General features: G+C 53.7%; 2 protein-coding genes across 6 annotated transcripts in view; one reads left to right on the top strand and one right to left on the bottom strand.

Annotated features, from left to right (window-relative positions):
• Positions 1-15485, top strand: part of Rsph14 (radial spoke head 14 homolog) — a 75811-nt gene that overhangs the window by 36969 nt on the left and 23357 nt on the right. The gene's annotated exons all lie outside the window — the stretch shown is intronic.
• The window catches only part of Gnaz (G protein subunit alpha z), a 50233-nt gene that overhangs the window by 21198 nt on the left and 13550 nt on the right, over positions 1-15485 (bottom strand). The window contains exon 2 of the mRNA XM_021174092.3: positions 3380-4583. Coding sequence (XP_021029751.1) covers positions 3380-4102 — 723 coding nt within the window. The 5' untranslated portion in view covers positions 4103-4583. The remainder of the gene's footprint in view (positions 1-3379; positions 4584-15485) is intronic.

Here is a 15485-nt window from a genome sequence, read left to right as displayed (position 1 = left end):
GCGGGCTGGGGGGGAGGGGATGGGGCGATGGCTCCTTCTCCAGGCATGGGGATGGGAGGGGTCGTCATCAGCCTCAGTGAGAGGAGAGGCAAGGAAGGACCTTGCAGGCAGAGGAGGAAGGCGAGCTCCGAGGAGCTGTGTACACAACCTTGGCACTGGCCCCAAACTTTATTAAGATTTTGCAAAAGTGTGCTCTGTTCGGCTGAGTCCTTGTTAGGGGTGGGACTTTTAGGGCATTCTAGAAGGAAGAAGAGGAAGAGGAGGAAGAGGAGGAGGAGGTGGTGGCTTCTGGGGAGGATGTGAAGGGGGTGGGTACTGTCCCAGTGTCTGTCTGGAGGGAGAGGTGAGAGGCGCTCCTTGCCGGCAGCACAGCCAGGGCAGCTGGTGGGAGGAATGATAGGACGGCGGCATTGTCTTCTCTCCACAGCCTGTTTGTTTCCTATCGTCAGATATTACTGGTGGAGCATGAAAGGTCAGAACCATTTGGAATCCAGTGAGTTTCCAGCTGTGCTAGGGTTTTCCATCAAGAATTTCCTTTTCTGGTGAATAACACTACTTCCTCAGGCACGTGGGGATGACAGGGAAAGGGGAGGGAGAAAGGGAAAGAGAAAGAGAGAAATGGAGAGTGTGAGGGATAGGAGGAGAGAAGGGGAGAGGGTGAGAGAGAGAGGAAGGGAGGAGGGAGGGAGAGCGGGAGGGAGAAAGGGAGAGAGGGAGAGGGAGAGAGCGAGATATGAATGAGAGTGAATGTGTGTGTAGGCTCAGCTGCAAACCCTTCCCTTTAGGAGATACCCTGGCAGACTCAGCCTGGTTCCTGTAAGAGGGCCTTGATGAAATCCCCTCAGGGGTGAGCCTGAAGGAAGGCTGGAGATAGGAGGCCACAGAGCTCCACTCAGGCCTCCCAGGGCCTGTTCGCAGGAGCTTCTTGCTCACATGAGAAACTTGATCCATCCACCCTGTGACAAAGTACTCAATGAGGAGTGGGCAGGATGCAGGCTATAATGAGGGGAGGCACCCAGTGAAGCTTCCTCTGAGATAAGCGCTAGTCCGATGTACGGAAGGATAGTGAAGGGGGCTGTGACCCACAGGATGGACAGGGGTACTGTAAGCACAAGAAGCCCTCAGCAGCAATAGCAGAGAAGACAACACGATGGGATTAAGGGTAGGCAGAACCTGGAAATCTTGGGGCTACTTTTTGATGACAGATTCAGAGGGAGGCGGTCATGAGACTCAGGGATCAAGCACCCTGCCCGTTGAATCCAGGTATGTGGGCACAGCCTGCAAAAGATGGGACAGAGAGCTTGGTCCCAAGGGGCTCTGCCATGCTCACCCTGCAGGTGGTATGTGAGGCTGTCAGGTCCAGGCGTGAGAGGCCCATGAGCTGTTTCTGGTCAGCAGAAGTATACAGAATTTATAGAGAGCCTCTGTGATTGGCAGCTACAGTGTGGCTGGCAGACTGTCCTTTATACCTTTCCCACAACCAACCCCAGGAAGGAAGTGTGCTTTGCCTGATAACTGGTCAACCCCAAACTCTGGCCTCAGCCATGCCTCGGCAATTGGTTAGGAAGCTGCTTCTAGTTAGAACCTCACATGCTGCTGGAGTGGCAACAGCTGGAAAAGTCGGATGGGCTAGAATGTCACTCAATCACACACAGATGCAGCCTGGGTACAAGGCAGACCCTGGGTGGCAACAGGGCCACCCCTATCTACAGCTTATCCCCTCACTGACTGGGGATTCTATCACTACCTGGCGCAGTTTCCAGAATGCCTGGATGGTGGAGGGGAGGGGAAGGGAATCCTGCCCTCTTTCTTCATGGCCATCTGATCAGGCTATAGGTTCTCTCTTTGTCAAGCACACACAGGCATCCACCACTGTGGCCAGAGCCTCCAGCTTTCCACAAAGAATTTGGGACACATGTGCAAAGTTAAGCGTCCTTATATGAACTCAGAAGAACAGTAGTCACCACTTGCCTTAACAAGACCAGACGGAGGAAGACGTTCCATCTTTATCATGGACCTTAGAGGCCAGTGTTCCACAGTGGAGAGGCTGGACCCTTGTCTCATAGCACGGTGGAGGCTACACATCTATGGATTCCTCGCTGGCATCAATGCTTTCCTCTGGGTACCACAGCTCCAGGCATCCGCAACCCTACTCAGAGATTCTTATTTTCCAGTTCCCGGGGCATTTGCTGTAAAGGGAGGCTCTAGGTCTACGTTTAGTGGTTCTGCCTGGCACAGTAGCTCCACTACGGAAGACAGCCCTCGAGCAGACCTCTATCATTTGTCTGACTGCCAGTCTTCCTCTAGAGCTGTTCCTGGGAAGAGTGTAGGTAGCTTGGAAGTCTAGCCTTCTGCCTCAGGCGGATCTGAGCATACTGCCTACCCTCTCCATGCAAAAGGCCTACTTCTGCTTAACCTTTTCTTCAGAAGCCCCCTCTCAAGATCTCCTAGCTAACCACTGGACCTAGGTCTCCTTCAGCTTGCCTATGTCCTATTTCATGCCCCTGACACCCCTTCCAACACACTGGTTTTAAGCATAGGATAAGGGACTCAAAGAACCTCAACAATGGCCCTACAGCTACCCACCAAGCCCAAGGTCAGGTCTTGGCACCTACAGCTATCCACCAGGCCCAAGGTCAGGTCTTGGCACCTTGGACTTACTCTTCTTAACCAGATCCTCGCTAGACTCTTCAGAGCAAGAAGGAGTCCTGGGGGTGTTGCCGTTCTCAGGCCCTACATATCCTGCTGAGCTTAGTGGGTCTGCTACACTGCCACATGGACCACCAGTGACGCCCAACCAGGCCTTATGTTGGATTTCCTCAGCAAGTGGCACAGGCACAATCACGTATTCACTGTACTGAGGGCAAGGTGACGTGGAAACCTGGGCAGTGGAGCCAACAAGCACTATAAGGAAAGTTCCCAAGTTCTATCTGTTGGGGGAGGCGTCGTCATAGCTGATAAAGGAGGGAGGGTCCTTGCCTGCTGAGCCCTGTGGAGTCTAGGGGTTGTGGTGCCATTTGGAAGGTGTCAGAGCAGGCTCATCTAGGTCAAAGTGATGTCCCTCAGGCTGAAGGAGTCATAGAAAGTTGAGGTCTTATGGGATACCATCATGACCCTGCGCACTGGGACTCATAACTCAACGAGAATGCCCCTGAAGTCCGGTGTCATGCATGAACTCACCTTGTTCCACACCACATTCACCCCGCAACCCCCCAACATAAAACAAGGGGCGTGCTCATCCCATCTCATGGAACCACTAACAGCGCCGTCCATGTGGCTGGGCAAGGCTCAGTAACAGCCCTGGACCAAAGTCTCTCTCTGCTCCTACAAGTCCACCTGCTTCCCCGGAACCAACAGTAGAAATCTAGGCTCTACTCACCGTCTGGTTGTCCTCATAGAGCTTCAGGTCATAGCCACTGAGCTCCACACAGAAGATGATGGCTGTGACGCCTTCAAAGCAATGGATCCACTTTTTGCGTTCCGACCTCTGCCCGCCCACGTCCACCATCTTGAAGGTAAGCTCCTTGAAGGTGAACTTGTTCTCCACAATGCCCGTGGTCATGTCCCGGGAGCGTAGGATATCCTCCACCGTGGGGATGTAGTCGGGTGCTGCGATGCGCTCCAGGTCGTTCAGGTAGTAGGCTGCATTGTCCTCCAGGTGGTACTCGCTAGAGCGGCCAAAGCAGGCCTGGGCCCCCGGGTCAGCCCAGAGCCGTCGCATGACACCCAGCAGCTCAGGTGTAATCTCACCCTTGCTCTCTGCTGGACCGGTCAGAGCAAAGAGCTGCACAGCGTCGTAGGCACGGTCAGGGTTGTGGAAATCGATCTTGAGGGCAGCCAGGGCCCGGATGATTCGGGTCAGCGAGTCGATGGCGTTGTAGATGATGAGGGGCTTGTACTCCTTGCAGGCGTCCAGGTTGAAGCCCCCGCTGTGGATGATCTTCATCTGCTTGACGATGGTGCTCTTGCCCGAGTTGCTGGTGCCCAGCAGGAGAAGTTTGATTTCACGGCGCTGCCGCTGGCTTTCGGAGCGCAGGTGGCGGTCAATTCTCCGGGACCGCCTCGCTGCCTCTTTTTCCTCTGAGCTTTGCCGACATCCCATGGTCCGGCAGCAGCGGGCCACCCCCCAGGTGCAGAACACAGGGTGGGTGCCTCTCCCCCTCGCCAAACAGTATGGTCACAACGAGGGATGCTCAAACGTGGGCTGGTGTGACGGGCAGACGAGAGAGGCAGCTGACCAGGGCGTGCTCAGCACTGGCTTTGGGGCAAGGCCGTGTCACAGAGCAATCCCTGCCCCAGTACCTCTTCTGTGGGCATGGCGCTTGGTGCAGTGGGGCAGAGACCACACCCTCCCCTCTAGTGACACTCCACCTCCCTTGTCAGCAGTGTGGCCTGATTTGCCGTAGTCATTCCCTGTACTCTGCCACGGTAGGAAGCTGTCCGCTTGCGTCTGCCCAGGCTACTGCTGTCTGCTTGCTGGTTGCTGTGGCGATGTTTCTAAGCACGGCTGGAGGGCCCAGCGCTCCCTGAGGCCCCCCTGCCTCAGGCTGCTCCGGCTCCCTGCCTTGCATCCGGCCCTTCACCTAAGGAAAGAGAGAACAGCATGAGCTACCTCCCATGCCCACCTCGGGCTGGATGACGGAAGGGAGCTGTCGCTGGGCCTCAGAAAACAGCACAACAGTTCAGCAACTCCCAGGCCTTTAAGTGCTTCAGGGTGAGCGCCCAGCCCACAGCAAAACAAATATGCTTGGCCGATGCCTTCAACTCTGCAATCTGCTTGAGGCCAGGTGCAGGGCAGACTGTGAGCTGTGCAAGACTCTGGCCCGCTGACCCCACGCTGCGTCCACCTCTACCATGTCTTCCTGCCTACTACACCTGGCTGACTCTGTCCTCTCTGAATCTGTTTGTCTGACTGGGGCTCCACAGTACAACCCTGCTGTGGGTGTCCGCTCCCCCAGGACAGGGAGGGGGCTCAGTGCCACTTGATTTCACAGCACAGTCCTGGCTGTAGCCCTGCCTGAAGAAGTCCAGGGAAAACTGGGTATCTCCTGACTTCCACCATCTCTCGCATCCTAGGGCCAGATGCATGTGTAGAGCAGGGTCAGGATAGAGCTCTGGCCCTGATGTTCCTTCCAGGGGGAATCAGCCGATGGGGGCACCATGGAGTCTTGCACCAGCGATGGCTCGGCACAGGAATGGTCTTGGGGGATGGCCAAGGCCTGCAAATCAGGACAATACTGAGATAACCTGTCTAGGGAGGCAAGAAACGGTGGGGAGGCTCTCAGAAAACTGGGACTCAGAGTCCAGGTGTGGCTGCTGTGCTCAGGTCCTATGAAGGGCTCAGGGTGAGTCTTTCTCGAAGGCTCTCTGTGGGCCTGAGCGTTAATGGAGAACAGCTGTATTGACAGCTGGATCCAGTGACACCTGTTGCCTACCATGGGCAAGGTTACCCCTTAGATCTCAACATGACCCTCTGGGTGGCTGGGGCAGGTCTCCTCCAGCAGGGGGCTCAGTTCTGCCTCTGCCTGGGAGCCCAGGGTGCCCCACCCCCACACCATGGCCTATCTCTTGCCTTCCTTCTTTCCTCTGGTATGTCTTTGCCTGGCTATTGAGCCTCAGGTACTTTAAAACCCATCTAATGTCCCCTTCCCTGATACCAGGCTCTGGGATGGAAGGCCCAAGGCAGACAAGTTTCTAACACAGGCAAGGGCCTCTCTCCACTTCCACTCCTTCGTGTAACCGGCACCTGAAACTCAGCCTACCCAACCACCGACGCTACTCTTCAGACATCTGACTCGGGCCCTCCCCCATGCTGGCCACGGCAGGCCGTGCTTGGAACCAAGCCCCAGGGCCCACAGCTCAGACTTTCTCCAGTGGCCGTGGCCTCTGGTCTTCTCCAACCCTTTGGACCCACCTTCTCCAACAGTATCTCTGAAGCTACCTCTCTCCCTGAGTCCACACTTGCCACCACCTGATGCTCTCAGGGTGTAAATCCCTGTCTTCACACGGCCTTTCGTCAGGTACCCTGTGGCCTCTCAGCACCTTGGGCAACTTACTCCACATCTCTGAGCTTGTCCCCCACCCCCCATGCTCAAAGGTGTACAGGAGGAGGAACTGAGAGTCTAGCACAGAGCCTGGTACGCTATAAGAACCAGCCAGAAACAGTTACTGTTTCTGTCCCTGGGAACAGCCTCTAGGTATCTTTACCTCCTCAGCCAGAGCTCATCCACTCCCCAGCCCACTCCTCACCACTGCCTTCCCAGCAGCCCCCAGCCCACGTGCCACATACATGACCTCCTGCCCTGCCCTGCCCTGCCCTGCCCTGCCCCACCCCACCGAACCACCGGCAAAAGGTGCTAAGTGAGCAGCGCTGCTTGCCCTGGCTTTACCTCTGCCATGAGCGGAGCAGTGCACAGTGGGTCCGCAGTGCTTGGCGCACAGTGGGCCCTCGAGCAGATGCTGAGTAAGAGAAAGGGGAGGCAGGTAAAGTTAAAGAACTACTCCACGGCTCCGAGGTCCCACCCCCGGGGCAGCCACGAGGGAGTGTGCTAGAGACACCACAGATGCAGAGCTGCTCAGACTAGTCATTAGGTGTCATTCAAACCATGCCAAGATGTCTCAGAACGGAAGCCTTGAGACACAACCGCTCCATGGTGGTGGCACACAGACGGCACATGTGTACAGCTGTTTAGACAGAGGTCTAGCTGCCACTTCCCAGCAGTAAAGAGTTTGGGGGAGGTCTCTGCTGTACATTTCCTTTAAGGAACTTCCACTAGGAAGGACTGTAAGCAAATGGCATGGCATTGATAAGGCGCTCTCTCTCTCTCTCTCTCTCTCTCTCTCTCTCTCTCTCTCTCTCTCTCTCTCTCTCTCTCTCATCACACTAGGGCTTGTCTGAGCCTCTCTGCATGGTCTGTGAGTAAGCAGAGGTTCCGGGTCAATGTGAATGGCTCCTGGTCCTCACTGTATCCCTGACAGTCTCCCCCAACCCCCACTCCCTAGAGTACAAAGGTGTGTTCCACCTTCAGCCTTCTGTGTGTGGGGATGTTTTCCCAGGAAGCCTTTCTAGCAGCTGCTGGGGTGTGGGGATGTGTGTGGGGGTATGTACTAATATGGCCATTTCAGCATAAGGGGCAACTCCTGCCCTCCTAGGGCCTGTCTTGAGGGCGTTGTTTGTTAAAACCGGTTTCTTTCCAGCATTTTAAAAGACAAAGTTACAACCAAGCCTCACCAGTTCTCCTCTATGTGGATGGTGTGAGTGGCAAGTCATCCAGAAAACAAGGTACCGCAAGTGAGCCTCCCAAAGTGTTTGCTACGGAGAAAAGTGGGGCCCTTAGGACAGGCGACAGTCACCATACTTTTAGCACGTGGTTTAGTCTAGATGTGTGACCCTAGTCTAGGTAGAGGACTCCAAAGTTATGATTCCTGAAGGGAGTGTGGGGCAGACCCTTGCCTCAGTCTGTCCACTTCCTGGCAGTGTATACCCGGTCCCGCCACTCCCGCAGCATGGCTCAAGTGAGCCTGTCTGGCCCTGCTTGCCCTAGGACCCACTGCTCTCCCTGACTACCTGTCTTAGGTGTCTCTTGCTGGAACTCTGCCGAGCAGGAGGTGTCGCCTCCATTCAGTCCTTCTGTGCTACTTCTGCTTCAGCACTGTGTCTGTCTGCTCTGCAGTGTCTCCTGCCAGGCACAGATCTCCTGAAGACAGGTGAAGCCAGGGGGTTCAGGAGAAAGGCGGGGCCCCTGGTGGACCTGACAATAGAGCAGGCAGGTCTGTGTGGGCACCTGAGCATGGCACAGCCCTCCCTATCTTGCTCCTGCCTAGGTGGCCCCCTCCTCAGCCCTGGATCTGGAGAATAAGGAGAAGCAGCCTGGCCTCTTGGTCTCAAGTGATAGCGAAGGAGTTTCTCTGTTTATGGGCATGTGATCTGTGCTTCAGGAAATGAGTTTCACCACCAGGAGGCTGTGGGGGAACTGGGAGGGGAGGTTGGGGGCAGGGGGTGGGGCAGCAGGCTGACAGTAGGGAAGCCTTATCTGTTGCTGTCTAGAAACCTAGAGCCCAGGGCTGGTCAGGTGATCCCTGATAAGTAGGCACTGGTTGCTAGAGGACGGGAGGGAATAGAAGAGAGATTGTGGCCAGGCAATGAGCTCCTGTCGTGGAGGATATGTAGGGCAGCAACTGTCACAGTGAGGCTGGGTCCCCCGCCAGAGTCATCCTCTGCTAGATCCCCAGGGTATCAGAGACCTGAAGCAAAGAAGCTGATGAGCCTACCCAGAATTCTCTGAGTAGCTCTGTGGGGTCTGGTCCCGCTTGAGTGACGGGAGTGTAGTAGAACAGAACTGGGAGTTGGTGATAGATGCTATGCTCTAAATGGAACCTCAGCCAGTCCTACCTGCCGAGGCTGGGCTCCTGTGTGTCCCTATGTCAAGTCTACCTGGATTTTACTGGGCCTGGAGGAACTCCTCAAATCTCAGAATGAACCTCGATGTCATTTGACCAGAGGTGAAGGCTCAGTGGGTGACCACGTGTTTTGATGTTTCCTGGACCTGAAACTGCTCATGGGTCCCCAGGGTGATACCCAGGATCGAACCAGCACAGTGCCTTTGGGTATGGCTAGAAATAACAGAAGTAGTAGGCAGAGGAGAACCTTGCACAAGGGCTTGGAATGTGTGGGTGTGGACAAGGACGATGAACCACACTCACTGTGGAACTGAAGGGAGGTCAAAGTGCCTTATCAGAGATATCAGAGATGAGGGAAGTATGAGGAGAGAGGGACAGGCATGGTAGGAGAGAAGCCTATCTGGAGCTTGGGGCGTGTGTGTGTGTGTGTGTGTGTGTGTGCATGCAGGACAAGCGTGCATGTGTCCCTGCTTAAGTAGATCTGTGCAACTGTTCCATGTGATAGGGTAGGTGTGTGTCTGTGTGCTGTTCCACATGGTATCCCAGTATCCTCAAGGCAAGGTGGCCACGGACAAGAGGGACCAGCTGTGGTGCAGCGGATTAGAATGGGGCTTGGAAAACCGGCCAGTACATCATCTCAGATGTAGGACCATCTCAGAAGTATGAAGCAGTGGTTTTGAGCTTGGGACTCGGGGTGTCTGTACACCAAATAAGGCAAAGGCTAAATCCCTAAATGTCCTCAGGTAAAGACGACAGAGGTCAGACCACAGACAGGGCAGGAACAGCTGCAAGTGACAAGGTGCTGAGCTTTATTGTAAAAAAAAAAAAATCTGGAGCTCCAGGTGGGAGGGCGGGTCAAAGGTGGAGTGCACTGGCAGCAGGTCTGCAAAGGCAGGTAAGGCTGGCCTCCTAGCAGGTGATAGATGACTAGATGATGGCAAGCAAGTGGTGGGACAGGCAGACAGGTGGGTGTCTGAGGATGAGGGGGATGCCGGGGCAAGGCTGGAGGCAGCCATGAGTGTGGCTGGAAGGACAGGTGCTATCAAGATCCAAGGGCAAATCAAAAGCCAACAAACGATTGGATGATACCACCAAGCTAGAACAGACTGGGGATAGCTCTGTCACACAGATTCCAGGGGAGAGGACCCTGACATGGGACAGGGCTAAGGGGCAGGTGGATGCAATGGCTAGAGAGGGCAGGTGGTTCTTTGAGGCCAACGCTGCATGACAGTGGAGGGGTGATGACTGGGTAGGGAGGAGATGGGGCATCCCTAGGACTGTCCAGCAAGGCTGAGAGCTAGGGCCACTGTTGAAGAGGAGATACTGAGAGTGGCAAGCATGGTGCTGACGACCATGGAGTGTGGAGTGTGGGACCTCAGTACAGATATGCAGACTGTATCCATCAGCAAGCCCACCCCAGCCCTCCATGTATCCATCAGCAAGCCCATCCCAGCCCTCATTCAGATGCATGAGCTAGAGGCATGTATAACAAGATGGCATTGCCCAGGCTGATGATGCTCAGCAGTTTTCTGTGGCTCCTCCCCACCCACCTTGCGCTCTTTACAAGCTCCACGCTGGCCTCCATCATGCCACTGTACAAAGACTGTTGGTGTGCAGCATCCAAACCTGATCCCGCTCCGGGGCTCCTGTATTAAAAGCTCTCACTCCTTCCAGTTCCAAGGCTAAAACTCTCAGTCCATGCCAACCATCTTCTTCAAGATCCTCACTACCTATCTGAATCTGAAGCAGTATTCTCAACCTGTGGATTGTGACACCTTTGGGGTGTCACATATCAGATATTCTGTATATCAGATATTTATATTATGATCCATAACAGTAGAAAAATTATAGTTATGAAGCAGCCACAAAAATACTTTTATGGTTGGAGATCACCGCAACACGAGAAACTGTATGAAAGGCTTACAGAGCAGGAAGGCTGAGATCAAACGGTCTAGAGTCTCGGAGCCGGGCATCTCTATTCATCATTTGATCAGTCTACCTTCACTATATGCTGCCCCTTCCTAAATATGGCCCTCTCTGTCCTGGAAGAGATATGAAGTGACAACCCGAACCAGGCCAGAGACACAGTTACAGTGTTAGGTCTCTGGGGATCTTTGCATCTTGGACCCTTTATATTAGTTAACATTGCTCTTGGCCTATCCCTATATCTTATAGTCCCCAGAGGTGTGACCCTTCCCCACCCACCACATCAGACATAGGACTTGACAGCACAATACACATCTATTGCTGCTAGAACCCACTAAGACAGAGATGGGCCGTTGAACTCTTCTCTTAGAACTACTTCTGAAGTCTGAGAGCTGGCTCCACAAGAGCACTGGAAAAGCAACCAGGACCCAAGTCACCAAGCACCTTTTTCCAAGCCAGCTGGGAAGGTTTGTCTATCAGCTTACAGGCAGGCTCCTTTACTACCGTGTCCTAGCATCCCACAGACAAGCAGCCTGGCTCCTACCTGTCTAAACCCCTGGCTACCATCCCTGCTAGTCTCTCAGGAAAGCCTGCCTTATGCTGAACCTGGGCCACCAGAAGGCTATTCAGATGGAGAATTGGTCATACCCAAGACCCAAGACCCAAGACCCAAGACTGTTAGCCACAATGAGTACAACCCAAAAAGGTTGTAGGTAGCCAAGCCCAGGGTATGTCAAGACAGTGAGGCTGTATGCTGACACACCATTGGGCTACTAAGTGTCCCCAAATAACACACACCTTGAATGCATGAAGAATTCCACTGTCTTACACCCCAAGTGAAAGCCCTGGCCTGGGGTGTCTCCTGTCTCTGTGTGGGGAGTAGCCTAAGGTACAATCAGTAGCCCCCTTAACAGAGTCCTTTCTAATCCAAGGGAGCTACTTGGTATGCTTGCACCTGCCTGACCCTGGCCTGTTCTGATGTTTCCCTTGGGAGCCAAATGTCCCTCGATGGGAATGTCCCTCAGTCCTGCCCCTACCAGCCCTTCTGGCTCTTCTGCTCCCTTGGCACCCATGCTGTGGTAACGAGGATGCTGCTCAGTGGTGGCAAGCTGAGCTCACCAGGCCCTTCTTCCAAATATGGGTGTCAGGCAGAAAGGAGAACGTTCCAGGTCCACAGCCATCCCCTATCTCAGTCTGCAAGGGCTAGCAGGAACGGTGCATCTGAGGTTCCCTGAGGCAGGCACCTGGACAGTTCACGCACTGCTGGCCTTAGAGTGCCCAGCTCACCAGCCAGGAGGCTTCCCAGGACAAGAGGGCTCATTCATCTTTATGAGTTCTCAGATGAGAGAGGTGGTCTGTACACACATGCCATGAATGGATTCTTCATGGATCCATTTTATGTGTGTATTCTTTTTTTTTAAGATTTATTTATTTATTTTATGTATGTGAGTACAATTATAGCTGCCTTCAGACACACTAGAAGAGGGCATCGGATCCCATTACAGATGTTTGTGAGCCACCATGTGGTTGCTGGGAATTGAACTCAGGACCTCTGGAAGAACAGTCAGTGCTCTTAACCACTGAGCCATCTCTCCAGCCCCACATGTGTATTTTTGAACAGTAGAGGACAGCTTTGGGCTAGCCTCTGAGAATGTCTGTCTCAGAGAAGTCAGTCGGCTTGAGGGGAAATTACTGGAACCAAGCTAGGGCTTGGTTGCCTATTCTACAGCAGGAGCATGCCTCCTTGGGCAGCTAGAGCCACCAGGAGAAAGAGGTGTTTAGGGAAACCGGGCCCAGAAGCCTGCAGCTACAGACACTTGGTCCCAGCACTCAGGAGGCTGAGGCGAGAGGGTCATGAGTTCTGGACCAGCTTGAGCTACCTAGTAAGCCTTGTGTCAAAAAAAAAAAATCCCGATGAGTCCATTAATGAATACTGGGCCCTCTCGTTTACCCCTGGAACTGAATTTGCTGAGTGGACACCTGCCATGCTTTTATTTTAGAAACTGAAGAAGAAGAAGGAAAGGCTTGTGCCTGTGGTTGCTACTGATCATATGTGTCCTCCCCTCTTAATGAGGAGCTATTTCTCCTGCCTCTTCACGCCTGCCTTACTAGACGCGTGCTCTCTGCTTCAGCCAGACACTAGATGCTCCTTCCTTTATTCCTCTCCTGCTGAGGCTAAGCAGCCCTTGCCAGACCTGGCCTGCAGGAGGAGTCTTCGTGCTGTCTGACCCTCAGGCTGGCTGGACTTCCTTTCTCTGTCCATCTCTGCCTTCACCTAGTATGAGGTCGACCAGAGAAGCCAAGAAAGACCCCATGGCTGTGGAGGCTGTTCTTCTCAGGCAGATCTGGATGTAGTCTTATCTCTACCTGTTAGTGGAACGGCCTGCTCGCAGTCCAGGGTCTCAGCAGACCCTTTAAGAATCCATTTCCTATGTGTGTATCCTTGAACAGTGGCGGACAGCTTTGGGCTGGCCTCTGGAGTGTCTAGGGAACTCAGACAGCGGGCTTGGAAAGAAGGTGCTGGAACCAAGCTTGCGCTTTCTCGTGTATGCTCCTCTATAACAGGAGCAGGTTTCCTCAGGCAGCTGGAGTGGCCGGGGGAAACAGATACTTAGGAAACCTGGCCCCAGAAGCCTATGGCTACAGAGACTTGGTGGGTATCTCCACGCCCGTCCCTCACACCTGTGTGTGATCATTCTTGCCCATGCATGTGTAAGAGTAAGTGTGGTGGTTGGTTATGGCTTTGTAGAGGTCTAGAGAGGGGGTGACTTCCTCAGGAGAGTCAACAGAACTCAACATTCATCACCTCCCACCCCCAGCCTCTGTACCTCACGCTACATGTTCCTAATCTAGCCACATCTGGGTATAACCCGCTGCAATGTTTTTCCTGAAATGGATTTATCCTTTTAAAAACTTAACTGTATACTTTAAGAACTTTGAGTGGAAAGCCAGAGTCGTTCATCACAGAAATGATCTGGAATACACAACAGCGAGAAGAAACCGCTTTTGCTGCTAGCCTGGGGACTCGTGTCTGCAGAAGGGCCAGGCAAGGTCACTGGCTGTTTGTTAAACAACAAGGATTAGTGCCCGCTGGATGGGGAGAGCCACACTGGCATCAAACTGGGATTTTCTCCTTGAAGGAAAAGGATTGAGAGATGTAAAAAGGGTTACCTTCCTTATGGAAGAGGCCAGCCCGTGACCACTTAGGGTTTGGTGGCCACACCTGTCCCTTGCTAGGAGAAGCTGGATTCTGGAGCCACTGCGTTCTGAGAATGAAAATGGGATGTGCCGGGCAGTGGTGGCATATGCCTTTAATCCCAGCACTTGGGAGGCAGAGGCAGAGGCAGGCAGATTTCTGAGTTCAAGGCCAGCCTGGTCTATAGAGTGAGTTTCAGGACAGCCAGGGCTACACAGAGAAACCCTGTCTCGGAAAAAAAAAAAAAAAGAAAGAAAGAAAAAAAGAAAAGAAGAGAAAGGAAAATGGAAAATGGGATGCACATAAGGCTTGGGCCCTCTCTGCTGGGACTGTGAGGGAATCGGATTACTGGGCCATGGTATCAACACTGTACCCCTTGCCTTGGGCCGGAGGACTCCTCCTCACCCCCACTTCTCTGCTGAGCTGCACTGGCGTGGTTAGTGGTATATCCTCTGCTCTTTTCCTCAGCATCTTAGATCTGCATCTGCGCTTCAGGGCTTAGTCTCAATTCTGATCCATGTGACCAGTGGATCAACAAGTCCTCTCTGCCCTCTCAGACTTGAGCCCCTGTGTTTTGCTCTGCTCCAAGCAGGGGGACAAGGGGTTGACTGGGCTCCATTTCTGTACCAAGGAGATAACCAGACCATTCTTGACGCACTGTGGCAGAAGGGACACAAGGAAGGATGTAGAACAGAGACTAGTGAAGAACAGCTGAAGACACATTCAGAGCTGACCTCACGGCAACAGGGGACTGTTGGCGATAGGGAGATTATACTCATACGCTGGGGCAGGGTTCAAAGTCTGGGAGCGGCCCTCTGAAGGGTTAAGGTTCCTGAGGAGGCTAGAGGAGGCTAGCACCGCAGGCAGGAAACTGTGGTGGATGCGTTGAGTGTTTTGGGGGAGGACTGTGGCAGGAATGGATGCCATATGGGACACCACAGGTGTCGCCAGGCTCCCAGAGCAGCAGTTTTTCTGGGTAGAGGAGGCACTTCTGCATCACGGCCCCACCACATTATAGCGTTAGGTGCCGGATGGACGCCACCTTGGGAAGGCTGGGGCAAGCGAAGTCAGAGCAGAACCTACTCTCAACTGGGTGACAGGGGCGCATGTTTCCAGCTGAAACGTCCTTTATGAACAGTGGCTATTCAGTCCTCATGGAGCCTTAGGGTTAAGGGCAGCTCTCAAGGCTCAGTACCCGGTGGTGAGTGAGTGGTATAGGGCCACGTGCACACAAACCCTACGCTGGCTTCCTCTGTGCCTTTCCCCTCACCCAGTGTGGACTGACTGCTGGAAAGGTCCCCTAGTTCATTTAGGCTTTTGATATGACATGCATTCTGGGACTGAAAAGCCACGTCTTCCCAAGGAGATGAAAACCTCTGTTTGCTTTAATGCCAGTGACACTGGACAAAGACAGAGCAGGTAATTCCTCCAAGGAAATACCCTCATGGGAAGAGGGCCTGTGCAAACCACCTCTTCCTTCCCATTACCCCACAGAAAACCTCTAGTTCCACCTTTCTCACCCTTCAGGCCCACAGTGCCTACCTAACACATGTGATATTTTTCAGACCCCTTTGGAAAGTGTGCATGAGGCTAGCTCCATGATAGTACTGGACATTGCTCCAGGAAGAAAGGGCAGACTGGCCCTCCCAGGGTCCCCCCTCCCCAACTCCACTATTGTGTTGCCTTCCCTGAGATCCCCCCACTGTGGGCTTGTCTGGGCTACTGCTCTGTCCCCATCCCCCCGCCCCCCAGCTGCCAGCTCTACTTCCTTCAAAGCAGGTGCTCTGTGAAAAGATTTGCAGAACAGATGGATGGATAGATGGACCAACACCAAAAGATGTTTGCACAGAGCTTGAAGCTTCCCAGGGCTTTCTTTGGAGTGCATTACCTAAGGTGACCTCGCTTAGGAGCCTGTGGTGGAGGGATCAAACACTGATAGTCCGTAGGGACCTCAAGCCCTGAG

Source organism: Mus caroli, unplaced genomic scaffold, assembly GCF_978045245.1.
Source record: "Mus caroli unplaced genomic scaffold, Mus_caroli_1 scaffold_9, whole genome shotgun sequence".
In the NCBI taxonomy this organism is placed as follows: Eukaryota; Metazoa; Chordata; class Mammalia; order Rodentia; family Muridae; genus Mus; species Mus caroli.
Note: the sequence above shows the minus strand (reverse complement) of the source record. Positions and strands in the feature narration are given on the sequence as shown.